At 45.3% G+C, this 20,520-nt stretch overlaps 1 protein-coding gene across 1 annotated transcript in view; it reads right to left on the bottom strand.

Annotated features, from left to right (window-relative positions):
* LOC147622587 (ABC transporter D family member 1-like) overlaps positions 1–20,520 on the bottom strand; it is a 49,694-nt gene that overhangs the window by 10,124 nt on the left and 19,050 nt on the right. The window contains exons 2-15 of the mRNA XM_086822111.1: positions 18,503–18,773; positions 17,445–17,669; positions 17,161–17,358; positions 16,567–17,021; positions 16,323–16,461; positions 14,710–14,788; positions 14,381–14,619; positions 13,990–14,294; positions 13,801–13,903; positions 13,549–13,710; positions 13,204–13,303; positions 12,916–13,024; positions 12,657–12,747; positions 11,763–11,887 (exon numbers count right to left, since the gene is read on the bottom strand). Of these exons, the coding sequence (XP_086678237.1) occupies positions 11,763–11,887; positions 12,657–12,747; positions 12,916–13,024; positions 13,204–13,303; positions 13,549–13,710; positions 13,801–13,903; positions 13,990–14,294; positions 14,381–14,619; positions 14,710–14,788; positions 16,323–16,461; positions 16,567–17,021; positions 17,161–17,358; positions 17,445–17,669; positions 18,503–18,773 (2,601 nt within the window). The remainder of the gene's footprint in view (positions 1–11,762; positions 11,888–12,656; positions 12,748–12,915; positions 13,025–13,203; positions 13,304–13,548; positions 13,711–13,800; positions 13,904–13,989; positions 14,295–14,380; positions 14,620–14,709; positions 14,789–16,322; positions 16,462–16,566; positions 17,022–17,160; positions 17,359–17,444; positions 17,670–18,502; positions 18,774–20,520) is intronic.

The raw sequence follows: 20,520 nt of genomic DNA, 5'->3' as shown, positions 1-20,520 counted from the left end.
ATAAAAGTTAGCAAGTCCCAAGAAAGATCGAACATCTGAAATGGTGAGAGGCACAGGCCAATCCACAATCGCCTGAATCTTCTTAGGATCTACTGCAATCCCATTCGCAAAAATGATGTGACCAAGATATTCCACATGGTTCTTGAAAAATTTGCTCTTCTTCTTGTTGATGTATAGCATATTGGTGCGTAGTACTTCAAAGACAATCTGTAAATACTCTTTGTGATCGACCATAGATCGGCTAAAAGCCAGAATATCATCGAGATAAACGATCACAAACTTGTCCAAGTACGGCCCAAAAATTTCATTTATCAGGGTCATGAAAGTGGCCGGGGCATTGGTTAACCCAAAAGGTATGACCAAGAATTCATAATGGCCATATTTTGTCCAAAAGGCTGTCTTGTATTCATCACCATTACGGATACGAATTTGATGATAGCCGAACTTTAAATCAATCTTGGAAAATACCTTTGCACCAAGCAGTTGGTCGAACAACTCATCGATGCGAGGCAAAGGGAATTTGTTCTTGATTGTCAACTTGTTGAGAGCATGGTAATCAATGCAAAGCCGCATTGATCCATCCTTCTTTTTGACAAGCAAAACCGGGGCTCCGAAGGGACTTTTGCTGGGACGGATGTGACCTTTGTCCAGCAACTCCTGTAATTGCTTTTGTATCTCCTGAGATTCAGAGTAAGAAACACGGTATGGAGCTCGGGTTGGAGGAGGTTGACCTGGGATAAGATCAATCGGGTGATCCACAGGACGACGAGGAGGCAATGTTGTCGGAAGATCATTCGGAAACAGATCCTGAAAAGGCCTGAAGAAGGGTTGCTCCAAGTAAGCAGTTGTTGATGACGAGGCTTGAGATTGCTCACTAGTTTCTGCTTCAATCTCCCGTAACATGACCAAGGATGTTGTACAGTCACGTTTGCGGACGAGGCGTTTGACTTGCAGGGCAGAAACAACAGTGATGGGTTTGGCACTGAAAAGGCCATGAAGTTCCAGCTCTCGACCATCATGGTATAACTCGATTGAATGAGAACGAAAGCTGATCATTAGATCATATCGATACAGCCAAGATTGTCCCAGTATCATGTCATAATGTGACAACGGCATCACTGAAAAATTAAGGTGATCTTGGTAATCTTGAATCTAGAACTGAAGCTGCTGCACCTTTTTGTTACAATTAAGGAAGGAACCATCAGCAAGCTCTACTTGAAAAGCATCCACAAAATGTCGGGTCTGTAGGCGAAGCTTGTGAACCAAAGAAGTGCCCACAAAATTAGTGGAACAACCACTGTCCACCAGCACATTGATGGGATGGTCTCCAATGAAACCCAGAAGACTAAGGACCTGCTTGGAAAGATTCACCGGAACAGGGTTGGTACTTTGGCCAGAAAGCATCAGGGTACTGACAACTTCAGAAACGCGAACAGAACAAGCTATTTGTTTGTTTTTGTCTTTCACAGGAGGCGGGTCATGATCAGGATGGTGGCAACTGTCCACCGCAGAATTGCGCCGAGTGTTGGAGGGTTAAGGGCGCTGAGGACATTCATACCACCCGTGATCGCCAGAACACATTATAAAGAGGCCTGGACGACTAGGTTGGGATGAAGTGGCAGTCGATGAAGAGGTTTGCTGTCCTGAAGGGGTTTCTCGCTTGAAGTTGCGCCGATCATTGCTGCGACGGTCCTGTCGGGACCGATCTCGATTTCTGCTGCCAAAAGATTCGGTCTGGGAGGATCCTGCGTTTGACACGGGAGCTTGCCCGGAGAAGCGCGACCGGAAGGACTGTTGTCCAGAATATGGTCGCCGAGAGTTGGGTTGTCTAGGATTGGGACACTGGGGTTGGCTAGTCCCATTGGGTCGATTCCGCTGGTAAGAACGGGCGCCGGAGGAAAAGTTCCTGGGAGGACGCCTGTAATCACTAATGCGCTCGACATACGAGATTGCTTCATCCAGGGTGGCAGGATTGTACTTATGGACTTCGTCTTGGATCGTGGGTTCAAGCCCGTCAATGAAGCTGTAAAGCTGGTCAGAGGGGCTAAGTGTCTCTATCTCGAGAGCCAATTTTTAAAACTCTGAGATGTACGCGGCCACGGAGCCAGTTTGACTCAGGCGGCGGAGAGAAGACCTGGCATGAAAGTTCGCATTTGCAGGCTCAAAAGCCTTGTGAAGAGCACGCCGGAATTTATCCCACGTTGGAGTAGACTTGCCATCTGAAATCTTGCGTCGCCACCAAAGGAAGGCAGTATCTTTCAAGAGGGTACTGGCCAATGCCACCTTTTTATTTTCGGGCAATTCGGTATTTGAGAAATAAACCTCCGTCTTGTAGAGCCAGTGATCGATTGACCGCTTATCGCGGCGGCCATTGTAGGGCTCAGGTAACTTGATATCCATCTTTCTTGTCTGTGCTGTGATCATTAATTTATACGAAAGTTGGAGTTCAACATTGTCTACCTCGGCGGTCGGATCGAGAAGAGTTGAAGGATCGTCCTGCTGGCCCACCGAGGATGATGATGATGTTGGAGAACGCGAACGACGCACTCGCTGTGACTTCCTGGATCCCTCGCGCTGGTGTTGGTGCCGTTGTTGCATGTCTTCCATTTGTGATCGCATTGATGCCATACCGTCGAAAAGGGCCCTTTGCAAGTCCTCCATCTGTTGTTGAAGAGTGGTCATCTGCAAGGCCTCCATCTGAGGATCGGCGGGTGGCACGTTGACAAGGAACAGCTGCTGGAGAGGCAGTAACGGGATCCTCGTACTCGAAGTCAGGGTCCTCCACTTCCTCGGGATCGTTCTCGGAGGTTACTTCGTCTACTTCCACTTCTTCGTTTGGTTCCGCCACAGAGCTGGGCACCGGAGATAATGGAGTATAATCGGGGACGAAGATCTCGCAGTAGAATGTCACAGGAGGGCGCGTGGAGGAGATATTGCGGAGGCCATCCACACTGCACTCTGGAAGAAAGTGTGCCAACTAAGGGTACCGTGACAGAAAGTACTCGAAATGAGTAAGGTGCAGTGGCTCGTAGGTGAGGAAAATAGTCCAGATCGCCCAAGTGTCGGGTTTAGTTACATGCGGGCTGCTGACATGTATGCGGTACACCTGTGAGGCCGGGGCTACCGGGATAGGAGAGTCCAAGAGACTTGGAATCCACCCAGCACCAGTTCCGGAGTGGGAGCACGAGGAGGGTTGTGTTCGGGAAGAAGAGCCTCGGGGATCTCGTCGATGTAACTCAGGTAGGAGATGTGCATGTCGGGTTCCTCCGGAAAGTTGTCCATGAAGCATGCACGTAGAGGGCGAGAGCACACAGACTATGTGGCGTGGACAGAGCCGGGAGAACCCACTGCTAGCCGGGAGGAAGATGGTCGCCGAATCGTCGCGGAGAGGGGGGCGAACGTGAAGATGGCGGCATCCTGACAGCCGGGGGGGGGGGGGGGGGGGGGGGGGTTGGGTTGCCGAATCACCAACAGAAAGGGAGGGGGTTCACACAACGCACGCCCGTTTTTTTTTTTATTAAAGACCCAAAACTGCCACATAGTCGTGTCCAAAATTTTATTGGTTTTTTTTTTTTGTTATGGCTGAAGGGTGACGGTGACGATTCACGTACCCGACAACCGGAAGAGAGGGTGCGCTGCTTCGAAAAGGTGCCACCTGCTGTATCTGCACGATGCGAAGAGGGTGGAGCAGTCGATACTCAGTAGCGAGGGGCGCTCAGGGCCGGCAGTTGCACGAAGCGAGGAGGGGACACACAGCCTGCAGCGAACGAAGCGAGGAGGGGGGGGGGTTGCGCCAGGTCCGCCATCGCTCAATAACTCCCATACAACACACGTGTGGGTTGTTGAGGGGGAACAACGCTGAGTGAAGAGGCTAAGTGGCCCGTATAACCCACGGGGGGAGGAAAAAATAAATACTTTACATCACCATGGGCAAAGCTTTACGCCGAGTCCACCATCGCTCCGCTGCTTCCATACAACACCGAGAAGAGGGGTGAACGAGGGAGTGCTGCGGAGAGAGTGAGGGCTTCACAACCCATGGGTAGGAAAAATTTTGCTCTGATACCACTGTGAAGATTATGTTTGTAATCCCTCATATTGTGTACTAATTACTACTTAAGTACTTAACTTAGAGAACAAGAGCCTTCAGGAGAACACTTGAGAAAAGATTGAATTGACTTGAATTGAATTGATTAAACTGAGTACAATAGGTCTCTTATATAGGAGATGAAGAGACACATTTGAAGAGGCATGTCCTTTGACGAAAGGACATGACCATAGACGAAAGGATACAACTTTAGGCTAAGGGATGTGTCTATTCGATGTAGAGGCACAACCATTCATCAAGGGATACAACCATTCGTCGAAGGGATGTGGCTATTCGATGAAGAGGTACATCCTTTGGCGAAGAGTCGCAACCAATCGAGGGTAGGGGTTCCCTTGGCTGGTTACTCTTTGCATCTGCAACAGGAATCAACAATGAAGAGAGTATCTGATACATACATACGTTACAATCGTGACAAAATTTATCTTTGTCATGAAAGCATAGGCCAGTTGGTGTATCTTCACAGTACACAAATTCCTTGGAGACTATACCGACAACAATCAAGGTTTTGACTTCAGTGTATCAACTAATGTATTACTTGGAGTATGTTCCACGTTATTTAGACATACAGGTACCGAACAGTGATGGATACAGATTTGGTGCAATGTTTTTGAGGAGTATTGTTCTTGGTTCTACTTTCTTCCTTCTTGTGCTCCTTCTAAGTCGATGCATAGTGGCTAGAGTTTGGATAGTAGATTTTGCTATGCCATTCTCCGGAGGAGTGCTCTTCTCATGGACTACCAGAGGATACTCAATGTTTCCAGTGATTTTTCATGTGCGGTTGGACAAACGGAAAGTGCTCGATCAAGTGGAAGTTGGTCATCTGCAGATTTCTTTGCCAGTCTTTGTGCTGACACGAGAAGGACAGAATGTGAGCCTTCACAGTGGGCGCAAAGTGGTCTCGTAGTGTTCGAGATCTTCCATACCTTGGATGAGCTTTACTTGGATCTCTTCCTTTTATGGAAGGGCACTTTACATGGACACCGTGCAAGTAGGGAAGAATGTGACACACCTACGAGAATGTATACATATCTACCTAGATGAATCCAAGAACATGCCCAAATTCACCTTATAAGAAAGTGCAATTTATAACCTCATGGTAGTCATCCACAAGATAATAAACCATCAACTCCATCATGCATAGTATGGACTAGATACTACGACATCCCCACTAACGTCATCAATGCCCAATAGTGGGTGTAGAACTTGGTATCAATATATGCTCCCACACGCACCCCCACGCACACACAGCATACATTCATACAAAGGTCTATGTACTAAGTTTCTGTGAGAGCTCCAGAGATACAAGGTAGACTCAGCCATAATGAAGCCTAGCACCAAGGATCATACAAATAGAAAGAATTATTACAACAAAAAGGTAGTTGACAGGGCATATGCACCACTAAAGATAGAAAGAATTAACACAATATCAACTGGCTGCAACTTGGGCGAAAACTTCACAATGTGAAATTTGCATGTCCGCTAATCTAGCATAAAGATATACCTAGATGAATCCAGGATAATGCCCAAATTCACCTTATAAGAAAGTGCAATTTATAACCTCATGGTAGTCATCCACAAGACAATAAACCATCAACTCCATCATGCATAAATGGACTAGATACTACGACATGTCCACTAACGTCATCAGTGCCCAATAGTGGGTGTAGAACTTGGTATCAATATATGCTCCCACATGCACACACACAACATGCACTAACAACAGATGAAAACCAAGTGTCGGAACATACAACACCTGGGAGGAATGCTTCCCCCCTCTGCCATCGGGAACTATCTCCATCCTGCCCTCACTGTGAACTGGGATAGTGGACGTATCCCCAGTAAGAATATGACCAGAAAGCCTGCAGAGATCCTGTAAACCGGAACGAGAAGGAGTCATGTGCCTAGAAGCACCACTATCGAGAATCCACTCCCGAGTATCCGTTGCGGAGAGTCCTCCAATCTCCTCCCTGCCGGAAGAAAACGAAACATCGGTGTCCATCACCTCCAGGTGCACAAAAGCCGGAGTCTGCATGATTGCTGCTGAGGAATCTTCACCCTTCTCGGTCTTCCACTTGGGACACTGTCTCCAGTAGTGGCCTTTCTCGCCACAATCATTACAGATCCTCTAAGCCTTCAGTTTCTCGCGGTCAGCGTCGGACTTCTTCTCAAAAGACTTCTCCGATGAAGCCTTCCCTTTGCCCGAGTTACGGCCTTTCGACCGTTGGCCAGTAAAGGCCTCCGAACCTCCACCCTGAGGAGGGTTCGTATATCGTTCCTCCTGGTCCAGGACCATGGGCACAAGCTCCTCCTACGTGATGGTGTTGAGCCTGCCACCACTGGTAATCAAAGACGAGTAAAATGCTGAGTATGAAGAGGGCAAATGTGACAGCAACGTGATGGCCATGTCCTCTGACGATATCTCCTTCCCAGCCTGAAGAACTTCCTGCTGAAGAGCCTGCAGCTTGTTAATATGCTCCCGCATCGTCGACGACTTTGCAGGGCTCATAACCCGCATCTGTACTTCCAAGGAAATCCTCTTCATGGGCGATACCCTATTGTAAAGTGAGGCCAAATGCTGCCATATACCTCTGGCCAGCGTCATGTGCTTTACATGATTGATTACCTGTGGTGTGCAGTTGAGGAAAATAAACGAACGGACCCTGGCGTTGACACGATCCCACATCTGTGTCTGGGCCTCCCGGTCCTTTCGGATCGACGGTAACTCCCCTTCCTCTACTTCCGGCCGTGGAACACCAACAACGACGAAATCGGCGAGGTCGTAGGACTCGAGAACGGATTCCATCATCACCTTCCATAGGCTGTAGTTGCTCCCGTCCAACTGACGGTCCACCGGGAACGTGGGGAGTGTTGGGATCTTCACATGTCTCTCGGCCATCTCAAACAGATCTGCCATAGTGGGGATGTACTCTGAATAGGGTGGGTGGGTGGGAACAAAGAAGAACTAAAACCTGCAAGTGGCTGTCCAGCAAATCAGTCCGCCTTCCTCTTGCTTCTCCTCTTCCCGAACAGTCCAAAACAGTCCACCAATCAGCCACAAAACAGTCCCCCTCTTGCTCACACAAATCCCAAGAACTATCTAGAGCCTAGGGCTCTGATACCGTGTCAGAATACGCAGCGGAGATGATGACCAGATCTGGGAACACAAGAGCAAAAACGCAGGCAGAAAAACAGCACAAGAGAGAGAGAGATGTAGGCGTGTAACTCTGCTCTATATACACAAGAAGATCCCGGGAAATGATACAAATAAGGTATGGGGGCTGGGGTCCTATATATACATCCCATAGAGGGCAGTCGGCCAGCAGAAAGAGTGCCCACGACTGATGAAAAGGTCCCACGACTGCATTTACATGAATGCCCACGACTGATGAAATCCAGTCGGCCAACAGCCCAGTAGCCCACAACTGATGAACATACAGTCGGCCAGCACTGGAGTGCTCCTGGCATCCTCTAGCAACCCTCCCAAGCCTCAGAAAAATGGGAAAAATGCGGGGAAAAATGAGGGGAGTGAGGAAAAATGATAAAACACCTGATAAGGGCGGGCACACCCACAACAAAGGCCCTGGTGTATAAATCTAGACAGGAGATGACTTCTAACAGAAACAGCCCTGCAAACGACTAGAAACGGGCAAAAGAAACCAGTCTGACTACGCAGAATGGCTCCCTGCCGTCCCCCCACAGTGTCGTCCCCACAACCGTCCCCGTTCCTACTGCCGTCCCCTTCACCGTCCCTTGTGAGGGACGCCTCCAAGGGGACGCCCGACCGTCCCCGTTCCTGAACTGTCTCGACTCGGTGTCCCTCCGTTCCAACAGTCCGTCCCTTTTGTCCCCTGTGACTATGATTGGTGCATATGTATATATATATATATATATATATATATATATCGTCCCTCCGTTCCAACAGTCCGTCCCTTCTGTCCCCTGTGACTATGATTGGTGCATATATATATATATATATATATATATGCACCAATCATAGTCACAGGGGACATATATATATATATATATATGTATATGTATATGTATATATATATATGTATATATATATATATATATATATATGTATATGTATATATGTATATATATATATATATATATATATATGTATATGTATATATGTATATATATATATATATATATATATATGTATATGTATATGCACCAATCATAGTCACAGGGGACAGAAGGGACGGACTGTTGGAACGGAGGGACGCCGAGTCGAGACGGTTCATGTATATATATATATATATATACATGGGTAGCCAAATCATCATCTTCATCTGCTTTCCTCAGCATTGGACTTCACAGAGCGTTCCTCTGTATGCGAAGTGCTAGCCAAGAGTGTACAATAGGTCACAGGGCTAAGATTTGACGTCTTCATTCTCAACCATATCTTGTACGTGAATTTCAGTTGTCTTACTTCTTTCTTATACATACTACAGAGCAGTAGTTTAGGACTCTTGTGTGTGATGTATGTGCGATTCCGCCGCACTCTTCTTTCTATCTCTGGAAAACCCTAGCACATAGGCGCAAGTATTCTAAAGCATGCTTAGCACTATTATAGACAAACTCGACCATTGGGATGTACTTCCCCCAATATGATGGTCTCTTGGAAACGTATGCACAAAGCATATCCTCCAAAACCTGATTCCCCCTCTCTATTTACCCACCAGACTCTGAATGATCAGAGGAGCTCATACTCAGTGTAGTCACCAATCTCTGGAAAACTAGCTGCCAAAAATGTCCAAAACACTTCTAGTCCCTATCACTGACTATATCAAAAGGCAATCCATACAACCTGAAAAGCTGCTCAACAAACTGTTGCGCCAATTCAGTTGCCTTCACTGTCACTTCTGTAGACCCAGATAAAATCATGCCCTCTGTTGGTCCATGGCGACCCTACAATGAAGTCCATGGAAATACTCTCCCATTTACCTCCTGGGATCTCTAGAGGATGCAACATACCTCCAACCCTAAGGCGTCCAGCCTTATTCGCTTGACATTGACAACACTTAACCACTTAGTCCTAAACATACGCCTTCATCTTATGGACAATCAAAGGTTCATTGTACCCCAGGACGACCCATTGTAGGAGGGTCATGACATTCATACAGGAACCTTTCCCTAATCTCAGTGTTATTCGGTATACAAACTTCTCGAATAACAATCCATTCTGAATAAGGAAATGACCACCTCCCACACACTCATGAATGGCATGATTCCTGATTCTCGATCTAAATCTAATACCTACCAAAATGATTGTTGGTCTCACATAGCCCTCTCAAAGAGTCATAAAGGTCGGCCCTAATCTCAATGAAGCTTAAAGAGTTCACCTTGCCCCAATTCTATTGAAGGCATCTACCACTCGATTCAAGCTACCCTTCCGATACTTTATTTCCATATCAAAGTCTCACACCAACTCAGCCCACCATGCCTTCCTCCCCCTCAACTCAGGTCTATCACATATGTACTTGAACGACCCCTAATCACTCAGCACAACAAACTTGGTTCCATCAAGATAATGCCACCAAGTTTTCAAAGCATGTATAGCCGCATACAACTCTTTCTCCTAAGTGTGCCATTTGACCTACATATCATCAAGCTTCTTGCTTTCAAATGCCACACGTCGGCCATCTTGGAACAATGCCACACCTATTGCAAAATCACTAGCATCACTCTCGACCACAAATGGTCTGCTGTGATCCGGCAAGGCCAATACAGGTGCTTCCTTCACCTTAAGCTTGAGAGCTCAAAACGCCTCATCAAGCTTCTCATTCCAAGAGATCACGTTGTTGGACTTACGTCCTCTTCCCCGAAGGAGGTCCATGAAGGTACGGTTAACTATGAATAATCCCTCACCGACTGCTTAAGAAAGATAGTGAATCCCAAAAACATTGGCTGCCCTAGGTGCGCTAGCTGCCTTGCTGTGCTGCCCTTGACCAGCTGTCATGCGCAAGCATTGCCATGAACATTCCCAGAGCTAATCTCAGCCAAGAAAAAGATCATTAGAGCTAGGATTTGGAACACAAGGTGCAGAATGTGGCTAGGGTAGACTTGGAGAAGGATGTGGATACTCTGTCGGCTGCATGACTTGGTGCTGTCGGCTGCATACAAATGTTGTCGGCTGCACCAGTGGGGCAAGGCGGCTGCAGGCGCTCCAGATTCAGGCATTTATGACCAGTCGGCTGGTCATAAATGCCTGGCCGACTGGTCGGCCAGCACTCCGAGAAAATCCAAGAGCCTATAAATAGGCGTGTATGCTCATTGATGAACTCATTCATTCCTTTATGGAATGGGTCCCTAGTATAGGAGTAGATTTTGGTGATGTTCACCTTTTGTATGAAGGCAGCCTAGGGCTGTAGAAAAGTACCTTTTGTACCATATAAAATATACTGAATTTCCAGCCATATCTCTCTCTCTCTACTCTCCCTTTACGTCTGCGTTTTGCATCAGCATGTTTCCAATAGTGTTTAGGGCTGAAAGAAGACTCACAGAGCTTCCGTGTGTTACAGCAGCTGGCTGACCTAGGTGCCTAGCCTAGCTGATGCACACAGCAGCTGCCTAGGGTAGCCTTTCTTGGCTGGCCACCGAGGCCTTCCTCATGCTTCCCCTCTAGCCAACAGCCCCACAGCCTATTCGGGCCCCAAATCGGGTACTTGCTACAAGTGTTATCACACACTAAACGGCGCTCTTCTCATCCCTTTGGCACACACAACTCATATGCAATCTTTGACACCAACAAAAAAACCTTGCACAACTTCAGTAGAGCAAATCGCTTTTGATAGAAAGAGAAAACGATAAGAGGAATACACAGGAACTCCAACATCTATGACGCCTAGACACGCATACCTCTTCAACCTCTACATTAAGAGGTGCTCTGATACCAACTCCCAAAATCTGCCCTAAACACAGTTGAAAACCAAGGTTAGTCCTAAACCAAATCATGAGGTAGCAGGCTAGCTCCTCCCAACCACAACCAGATCCCGAATCTCACCTCGGTCAGGGAAGCTGGAATCCCTGCAATGGAATCCTAGTCCTCCGCGCGTGGGTGGGTGGGGAGGGGCAGGTTGGTGGAGGTGGTGTGGGTAAGACTAGACAATGCTCGCAGCTACCACTTGAAGAACAAAAACTAGGCCCAAGCACAAACAGAACGATGAAAGGGGCGGATGCAGAGGGGAAAAAATGAAAGCGAGAGCAGGTCGCACACCGCAGCGGCCGGGGCACAGCGGGCTGAAGCAAGTGAGCAAAGGGGGAAGCAGCATGTTCAAAGGAGATTGGGAGAGGGATGTGGGGAGCAGGAAGACGTGGCAAGGGGGTTTGCGCAGGAGGGGTGCAAGGGTGGAGGCCCGAGAGCAGCGCAGGTAGCAGAGGGGGAACAGGGGGAGTGGGCAAGCACACAGACAGCGTGGGGGAGATCAGGCTAGCAGGGCTCTCCAGCTCTCTCTGTCCTCCACTTGATCCTCTTTTTTCAAGGAAAGAAGTAAAATGTTCTTCTTTAATCCCTTTGAGATTCCCTCCAGCCACAGGTTCCCCTACGACTACCATGTTACGACTTCACCCCAATCTAATACATAATAAGACAGTTAATTTATTGAAATTTACAAATAAGAAACTACTAGTCGCAATGCCATATGCTTACCAAAGAATGTCCACAAGAGGTTTCACCATGCCTGTTACAAGACCCGACAAGTCGCCCCCAAGCTTTTCCACATCTTGGGTTATTCTCTGGTCTGCATCAATCCTTGTCTCTGATAAATGAAACACCTAGGAAGAACAAACATGCTGAGACTCGAAATTCAACTAGCATGATCAATTAGACACAAAATTCCCACTATTCAAGCATAAACATCCAAAACTTACGTTCACCATAGACCAATACCCAGCTTTTTACAAACAATATAAATGCATTTTATGGCCAAGAGGAGGTCACCACCATGAAGAACTGAACTAAAAGGCTGCCTAAAACCTTTTGGATGATATAATATGATATTATGAGCTACTTTTGCGACAGCAGTAAGACTTCAAGTCTTCACCAAACACCTTGTGTAAAGAAAGTAATATGAGCTACTTGCGACAGCAGTGAGACTTCAAGTCTTCACCAAACACCTTGTGTAGACTTGTACACTCTTGAAACTCTCGAGTGCCTGTGATCATATCTCCCTTGTGCACATTTTAGACCATCTTAAAGAGACTAGCACTCATCTTACACTATCTAGGACTTTTTTCTTGGGGGAGGGGAGAGGGAAAAGAGGGTTGTTGTGTTGTGGTGGTGGTTGGGTGTGTGTGGGGGGGGGGGGGGGGGTGTTGTCTCATACCCAAACTCCATGGTGTGCAGGATGCAGTCAATGACCTAGAGAGGTCGGTTGAGGCCTCAAGTCTATCATGCATAGCAATTATTAGCCAAGTATGTGTGCTGCATGCATAGCTACCTTACGAGAGTAACCCAGAAGTTATCATGGTCACAAAGTTCCCAGAAAGCTATCATGGTCACAAGCTGAGCCAAGCATTCACCCACCAAAATTAAAATCCTTACTTTATAAAAAGCATTGTTACTAAAGTAGAGGCTTGATAAATGCTCAGTCATTCGCCTTCGCCATCCAAGGGCCAACATTGCTGCCAAATACCTGCATTTCAAGGCAAGAGTCATGTAAAGGTAAGGCTCTTTACTTATAGTGTGAATTCTCAGTACAAAATCTACGTACATAGGCAATCTGATGGAAGCCCCTCTTGCATATAGCTAATAAAAAACTAAATAAGAAAAATAGGGGGAACTCCCTTTCCACAGTTTTGACCTTAAGGATGGTGCAACGACTGCTGATGCTGCACTCTGAAGCACACTGATACCGGTCAGACGAATAAAAGCTGCTTTGTCCTGCTCAAGGACGTACTTAACACTTGTTCCTGATCACAAGTATGGTAGCTCTAATCATGTAACAGCACAGTTGCACCATTATGAACAATTGTCTAAGAGTGTGCCTGCATCTGCATGAACACACACAAGTCCAATGTGTCCATGCAGCGCCATGTGTCTGTCTGTTTAGCATAAATTCATAGAAAATGCAACAAGGCTGCAAACCCACCATTCAGATGTGCGATCCGATCAGATATCCAAGTCCGTGCAATTACAAGCAAGGCAACAGCCACCAGTTGCCCACCTTGTTTACCGCATAAGCTTGGCACCTTAAAACTCCACTATCTTGTTAGTCCCAAGCCACAAAAACTACAACTGCCTTTATTTGTGAAGAGACAGGCCAAAAAAAAGCAGAAAATTGGGAAACATGTTGGAAAACAGTGGATCTCCTTATGAATTAGACTCGTGGTGGATGCAACACATACACGCATGCATGCAGCAGACGCATATGCAGGTGATCAGAAAGAGTGCCCTTATGAAAAAACGTTTCTGTGCCAGAAACTGTGATCCATACCAGTATTTTTGACAAAACGGCCACTCTTACTGGCATACTTTGAGCTTCACTTTTCAGCCTTGGAACCCGTGGAATGGGCATAAGAGAATCTTGTGAAGGAGATCTTGCAACAACTGCCTCTATGTAAGAGTCTGCTTCTTTGGATGCTTGATATGGATCATCCTGGTTAATCCAAAAACTTCACAAACTTAGCACTCAAAACAGTGAAAACCCCGCCAGCAAATATTAAACAAGTTTGAAGTCCTCTCCTACCTCCTTTGGTGTTGAAAAGACTTTCTTCACAGTCAGTGCATCATTCTGGCGAGCGGACATAGCCCGTGTACTTTCAGGATCTTCATGTGAAGTTGCTCCAGTGCTACAACCAGAAAGTTGCCTCATCAAGAAACAGTATAGAGCACACAACCAAGAGGACATTATAGCAAGCTTTGTCGAATACAATACCCTTTGTAGTAGAGAGTTGAAGAGCCTTCCCCATCCAAAGATAAAACTATGTCATGAAACGCAACCAGCGCAGGCCTGTGAGATATGGTGATACAAGACGTCCCCATTGCCCGCACTTTGGCACAGAATCTTTCCTCCATGTCCGTGGTCACAGCACTTGTGCATTCGTCAAGTATGGCAAAAGAAGGCTTGTGATAGAACAACCTGGCCATGCCTAGCCTCTGTTGTTCTCCAAGGGATAACTCATCCCCCCAGTTAACTTCTGTTTCTATAGGATAACGGTCTAGAAGGTACTCTAAATCCACCTGCCATGGTGCAAAAAAGCCAGCGCTTAAGCAATTCTGGACATTCTTAAGGTAAAAACTGACCCAGAATAGCGAGTAATACATACATTTTTAAGTAGCTCCCGCATTCCTTCTTCAGTAAGTGTTTCAGTCTCCTCATCAGCTGTAAGAGGGTAAATGAGTTGATCCCGTAAAGTCCCAACTGCAGTATAGGGCCTTTGTGGAACATAGAAAATCTCACTGTTGAGAGAAGATCCCACTCCTGGCTTTGCAATACACCCAGCAACCAGAGGCCAAAGACCTCCAAGGACACGAAACAAAGAGCTCTTTCCACTCCCGTTTGGACCTACAAAGAGATTCATGGATCCCATCAACAATGGCACGTGCTGTCTTCCTTGAAGATATTTTGAATGAGCATCACCCCACTTCAACTTACCAGTGATAAGCAGATTTGATCCGGGTTCCACTTTCAATGTGAGATTTTCAACTAATGTGTTTCCAGTAGGGGTCACTACCTAAAAAATAAAAACCAAGTACTGAATAAAACTACTTGGTGAAGAAAGGGAGGGAGGAGAATTTGGATATGGGTGGGTGGGTGCGAGTGGTTTGTGTGTGTGTGTGTGTGTGTGTGTGTGTGTGTGTGTGTGAGAGAGAGAGAGAGAGAGAGAGAGAGAGAGAGAGAAATCTTATCGCCAAATCACATCATTAGACATCTGGGCTATCCCATAGGCTGGTTGGTTTCCACCTGGTGCGCAAATATGCAAACCTTGGCATTTGGCAACTAGATCCCTACACACTGGGACATTTGTTCTTGGACTTTTTGATGGTAAAATACCTAGCTGTCCGTATTCCACCAGGCTTATTCAGGATTGGAAACAAATCCTCTCACACTTGCATTGGTTTGGCAAGAATGCGGACACTAGAAACTCTCTAGCTTTGGAAAGTATACACTGGAGTAAAGTCTTTGAGAAACCACTAGCATTATTGGAAACTCGAAAGGCTTTTTCTATCCACCAAAGGTATTCGATATGTACGGGATGTTATAGATGTGAATGGACAGGTTCTCAACTTTCCTCGAGCAAATCGTCAATATGATTTGGGCATGCATCATACACCAATATGGCAAGAGATTATGCAGATAATACAGTCTATACAACCTGTTCTGCCACTTAATGCACAAAACAAGCTAATGGATTGGAAATTAGATAGAGAGATGCTTGGTTATAAGCCTATCTCATTTGATCAATTGACTGCAGCCATAGCATATAAGCTAGTTATTCCTCCCCCATGGATTGTTGAGCATGGTAATCAGCTTTGGTGGATATCTAAGCCATTACGTTGGTGGAAAACATGCCTTAATAGAATTTGGAAAAATAAACTCCCTTTGAAACAAAGAGTCTTCGTGTGGAGATGCCTGGTTGGACTCGCCAAGAGACACATTGCCTCACCACACTGTTACAGGTGCTATCATGCACGAGAAACAGTACCTCATTTGCTCTGGCACTATCTGTCTGCTCGTGCTCTGCTTGATAGGCTTTCTGGATATTTGAAGGCTCGTTTTCCTCGGCATCCTTTTTCCAAGCAATTCTGGCTTTTTAGCAAACATTCCAATGAATTATCAGACTGCTCACAGTTTCTTGCGTGGACAAGATTCCAAGCACTATGGACTCTCTAGCATTATAGAAATCAACATGTCTTTACCAACCGATCGGTTGATACCTATACTTATTTTAGATACTCTTTGCGTGAATCTCTCCAGTACTCTTATGCCTTGGGTGAGATCACTACTAGGCAATTAGATGTGTTTTTTCATTGTTTCTAGCTTGTCCTTCCTCATGGTGGACAGCTATGCTTGTACCATACCTTGAGTAATTAATTAGACAGTGGTTTCACAAAAAAAAAAAGTGTGTGTGTGTGTGAGAGAGAGAGAGAGAGAGAGAGAGAGAGAGAGAGAGGCCACACAGGGGTGGGGGGTCAGGTTTGGGGAGTGTGATGATGGGGTGAAAAGCGGATATATCAAAAATAATAATCAACAACTGCCCAAAATACCTTTACTCCTTTGAATTCAATATGGTCTGCTTCCACAAAGTAGCCTGCACTATCTTTATTTTGAATCACCCGATTACTGCCTGCTAGCCTTAGCTCTCTTGCAACCAGCATTAGCTCCCTGATGCGATCTGCATAGCCACTGCATATGCTTATACAGTAAGCAGTTTTCAAAACAAATGCACCTCCTTATACAGACCAATAAATAAACAGTCGATATGGATAAGAAAGCACTTATCCAACAAACCTGATCCTATGCAGCTTTCGAGAGTTAAATGCTACAGTCCCAAGTGCTTGAAATAAGGCTATTATGACACTGGTATGATAGCGCATGTTGCTCAGCATTTCTGCACGCCCTAGTGTTGAATGATCCGGCTTTAGGTTTCCAGAAAAGAATGGCTCGATTATCAAAACCACTCCAACTGTAGCCCCCAAGTATTTCAGAGTGAAATCCTGAATCATGCCAAACCACCACTGTGTGTGCAGCACATTACTCAAATGCTTGACAAGGGATCTAAATCGATGCTCAACAATGGAGGATTCCCTATCTTGTCCTCCATAGAATGCTATGCTCTCTGAATGTGTCCGAAGCCTCGTATGGATTTGCCTGTATTCTCCCTCTAATTGTTGTTCTTTAGACATCAATTTTCCAAATGGAGGAGAAACACTCCCAGTAACAAAACCCGCACCAAGCACATACGCCTGACAGAAAGTCCAAAAAAATTGATCAACAAGCATGCAAAGAAGCCTGATGTAGGCATAGAGAGTTAAGCTTCTATATGAAGCCCTTTGCATATTATAAGCTGCAGAAATGGAAGAAAAGGGGGGAGAGCTGCAATACCAAAATCCACAGTGCATACTTGGGACTGGCATACGAACAGAGCCGCCAAGTGTAGAGTATCCCATCAAAACACGCTGTCATGTTTTCTTGGATAACCTCACTAAGCTCAGTCGAAAACCTTGGTATATCACTAGCAATGCGCTGCTCAGGATTGCTTATTCTCCTATCCACATGGGACATCTTGTAAAACGTCATGTTCTGCACAAATTAAGCTATAGCAATAAATGTCCCATCATCTGAAACCTACTGCTTACACACTTGAATGTCAAAGCAGGTGGCCTGACCTGGAAATAATCAGCATGCACACGATCAGTCAAGATTTTCCGGAACTGCAAGCTTAGCGTCCCAGTGAAAAACTTGGTGGTTGAAAACAACGCCGACTGGAGTAGGCAAAGGAACAAGTTCTCAGCAATGAGACGAGTAAATAGTGGGGCACGTCTTAGAAAAGCAGCCCTGAAGAGAAACCCTTGGACTTTTGCCAACCTATTGCTCAAAGCTGTTCTCAATATCTGCAATACAACCATAATTAAAAATTTGGAAACCAGACCTTTATAAATCATAACAAGAAGCTTATACAAAATAAACCTGACATAAGGAGGTTTGAATCCCAATGCATGTGTGTATGTACACACACATGCTTTTCTTTGCCTTGAAAGGGATTGGAGGGGATTCTGGCTGGAGAAACTAGATATCTTTGAGTTTCTTCTTCTTCTTTTCTTTTTCTTTTGAAAAGAAAAGTTTTTTCTTTTTTTCTCTCTTTTTTTTTTGTGGGGGGGGGGGGCGGCCATATGGGAAATATTGGTGTAAGAGCTACAAATCCTAGTTTAGAATGGAAAGGCTTTTGACTTTTATCCTTCTTGATAAACTATCGTTAGTCTTCTTAAACTCATAATACAATGCATCAGCCTATGCACATCATTGGGCATCCCCTTGCGCCATCATGGGCCTAGGTCTGCGTCCATGCAATTTCACCAATTCTCCAAGATCTTTTCCACTTTAACCACATAAAGCACAGAGCATCGACTGCCTGACCCACACCTTTAAAACAAATCCTGGATGGTGTTTCCCGTGCAGCACCGATGAACTTTGACCATCTACTTAAGGACCAAGGTTTCTCACGCTTCAGGAAAAGTGGCACCTTTGACAACGCTGTTCTGCCTTCAGCACTTGGTCATGATACTCAAAACACTTTTGAGATCAGAAAATAAAAGGGAGTAGCACTATGTTGTATGATAACAATCACAAAATAAAAGGGAGGAGCACTTTTGAGATCAGAAAATAAAAGGGAGTAGCACTATGTTGTATGATAACAATCACAAAATGGAATGCATCTCCATCTTACCGCTATAACAGCTAAAGAAAGCAACGTTCGCATCCCTTTGGTTCCCATCTGTGCAATGAGTATGCCAGCAAGTGCATTAACTGACTTCATCCCAGTTTTCTTTTTCTTTCGTCCACCTGAGTAGCTGCCCTCGCCCACTGTTTTCTCTGATGTGATTCCATCCTCAATAGCCAAAGAGGAAGATCTAGTCTTTTTTCTATTGAAAGAGGAATGTGCATATGCAAGACCACCTCCAGCCACCAATACAGCTGCTGCCACCATCAAAGCCCTCCTGTTCATCAAGAGAAACAATGAAGGAAAAAAATTTCATAAATGAGACTGGTATATGAGTAAAAAGAACACACACACACACACACTTTTTTTAAAAAAGTGAAACCGGTGCTTCATTGATAAAAGAAATGTACAATCATAGCTGTCCTAGAGTGGGACAGCCAGGACTCAGATCAGAAACACTGGGAAAACACCTCAAGTTGCGGAAAAGCAAGCTCTCCAAGATAATAAGAATCTCTAAGAGACTGGTAAAGAGATCTACAGAAGAAGGGAAAACGGTCGACATGAACAACAGAAAAAAGCAGCTAATTCCAGACATGATAGATAGTCCAAAAAGCCAAGAATCTAGTCCAATCCAAGAAGACTGCATAAGCTGGCAATGTAGGAGAGAGTCGAACAAAAAGCCAAAACTGTCTCCCAAAAAGTCTTCCTGTAAATCATGCCCGTAGGCCCCCTCACAATCTGTCCAGGAGTGCTCGAGAGTGGGAGCAGTACCACAGTAGATGAGGCACCGTCTCATATGGGTGAGAGCATTGCCTACAAGAGCCTGAAGCAATATGTATGTGCTAAAAGAATCCCCACCGAAAAAACACCCATAATATATCTCCATAGAAACAATCGTTGCTTCAAAGGCAATTTGCTCATCCATATCCTTCCCAATACTGCTCTCCACCAAGGCAAGGATTTAGACATCTTCCGAAGATGATTCGCAGCCTCACACACACACACTCTCTCTCTCTCTATAAGGGTTTCTGTTTACCTTCCAGTTCCAGTTTCATTTTCTAGGTGCCAGTAGTATCATCTTTATTTTTCATTTTCTGGTTTTTTATCCAGACATTGTATCAGATCCACCATGATGTAACTTTTTGGTCTCATAGGTCATTATGGCCTTTTGAAGACATTAATATAACATTTCATTTCTCTCTCTCTCTCTCTCTCTCTCTCTCTCTCTCTCTCTCTCTCTCTCTCTCTCTATTGTCAGTTATGAGGATTTACTCATTTATTTGCCAATCACTTGTCTTGTGGGCATTTGTGATTGCATAATGATTGTTTAAACAACGGAACATGAAGCTGCACACTGTACTTTTTTTGGGGTCTTTTTAGTGCGCACACACACTTATGTATTTAAGGTGTTCAGTATGGACTTACCCGTGTATGGTGTGATAGCCACTTGGGCAAGGGCCGTTGATAGCGTACTTGGGTTTTTACTTGGAGGCAAGAAAGCACGAATGGGTCGACCATCATGATAACTTGGCCTTTTAAGGAATAGCAATGACAAAATGAGTGGCACACACAAGTGTACACTCATGTCCTAGTTGATCTAAGCCAACCACTTGACCCCCTCCATTACAAAGGAATCGTCACAAAGATACCCAATGCATGTTGACTCATCTCTAATACTCCCTTTGTTTTTTGAACTAAGGTTGTATCACGTCCCCCAAAGGGCATAATTGTGTGGCATTAATGATAAGGTTAGGGTAATGCCAATTAATAGTACTAATTAGGTGTTAGTTAAACAATAATTAATGACCCCATGTAAAGTGACCTTAAGGACACTTCACTTGTGGACCATATAAGAGGATACTTAATTTTCTACGAAACCCATGGGAAGACAAGACCTAGACCTAGCCTGTCAAGCTCAAGCTTAACACCCTTGGTGATATGAAACTACAGTTCGTGGCTTTCAGCGCAAAAACATAGCAAAAAATTCGCAAAATATTGGCACCATCTCTACAAGATCTTCTAAC

This window comes from Cibotium barometz, chromosome 28 (assembly GCF_041138505.1).
Source record: "Cibotium barometz isolate CiBa-2024 chromosome 28, ASM4113850v1, whole genome shotgun sequence".
NCBI lineage: Eukaryota > Viridiplantae > Streptophyta > Polypodiopsida > Cyatheales > Cibotiaceae > Cibotium > Cibotium barometz.
This window is presented reverse-complemented; position numbering and strand designations above follow the sequence as displayed.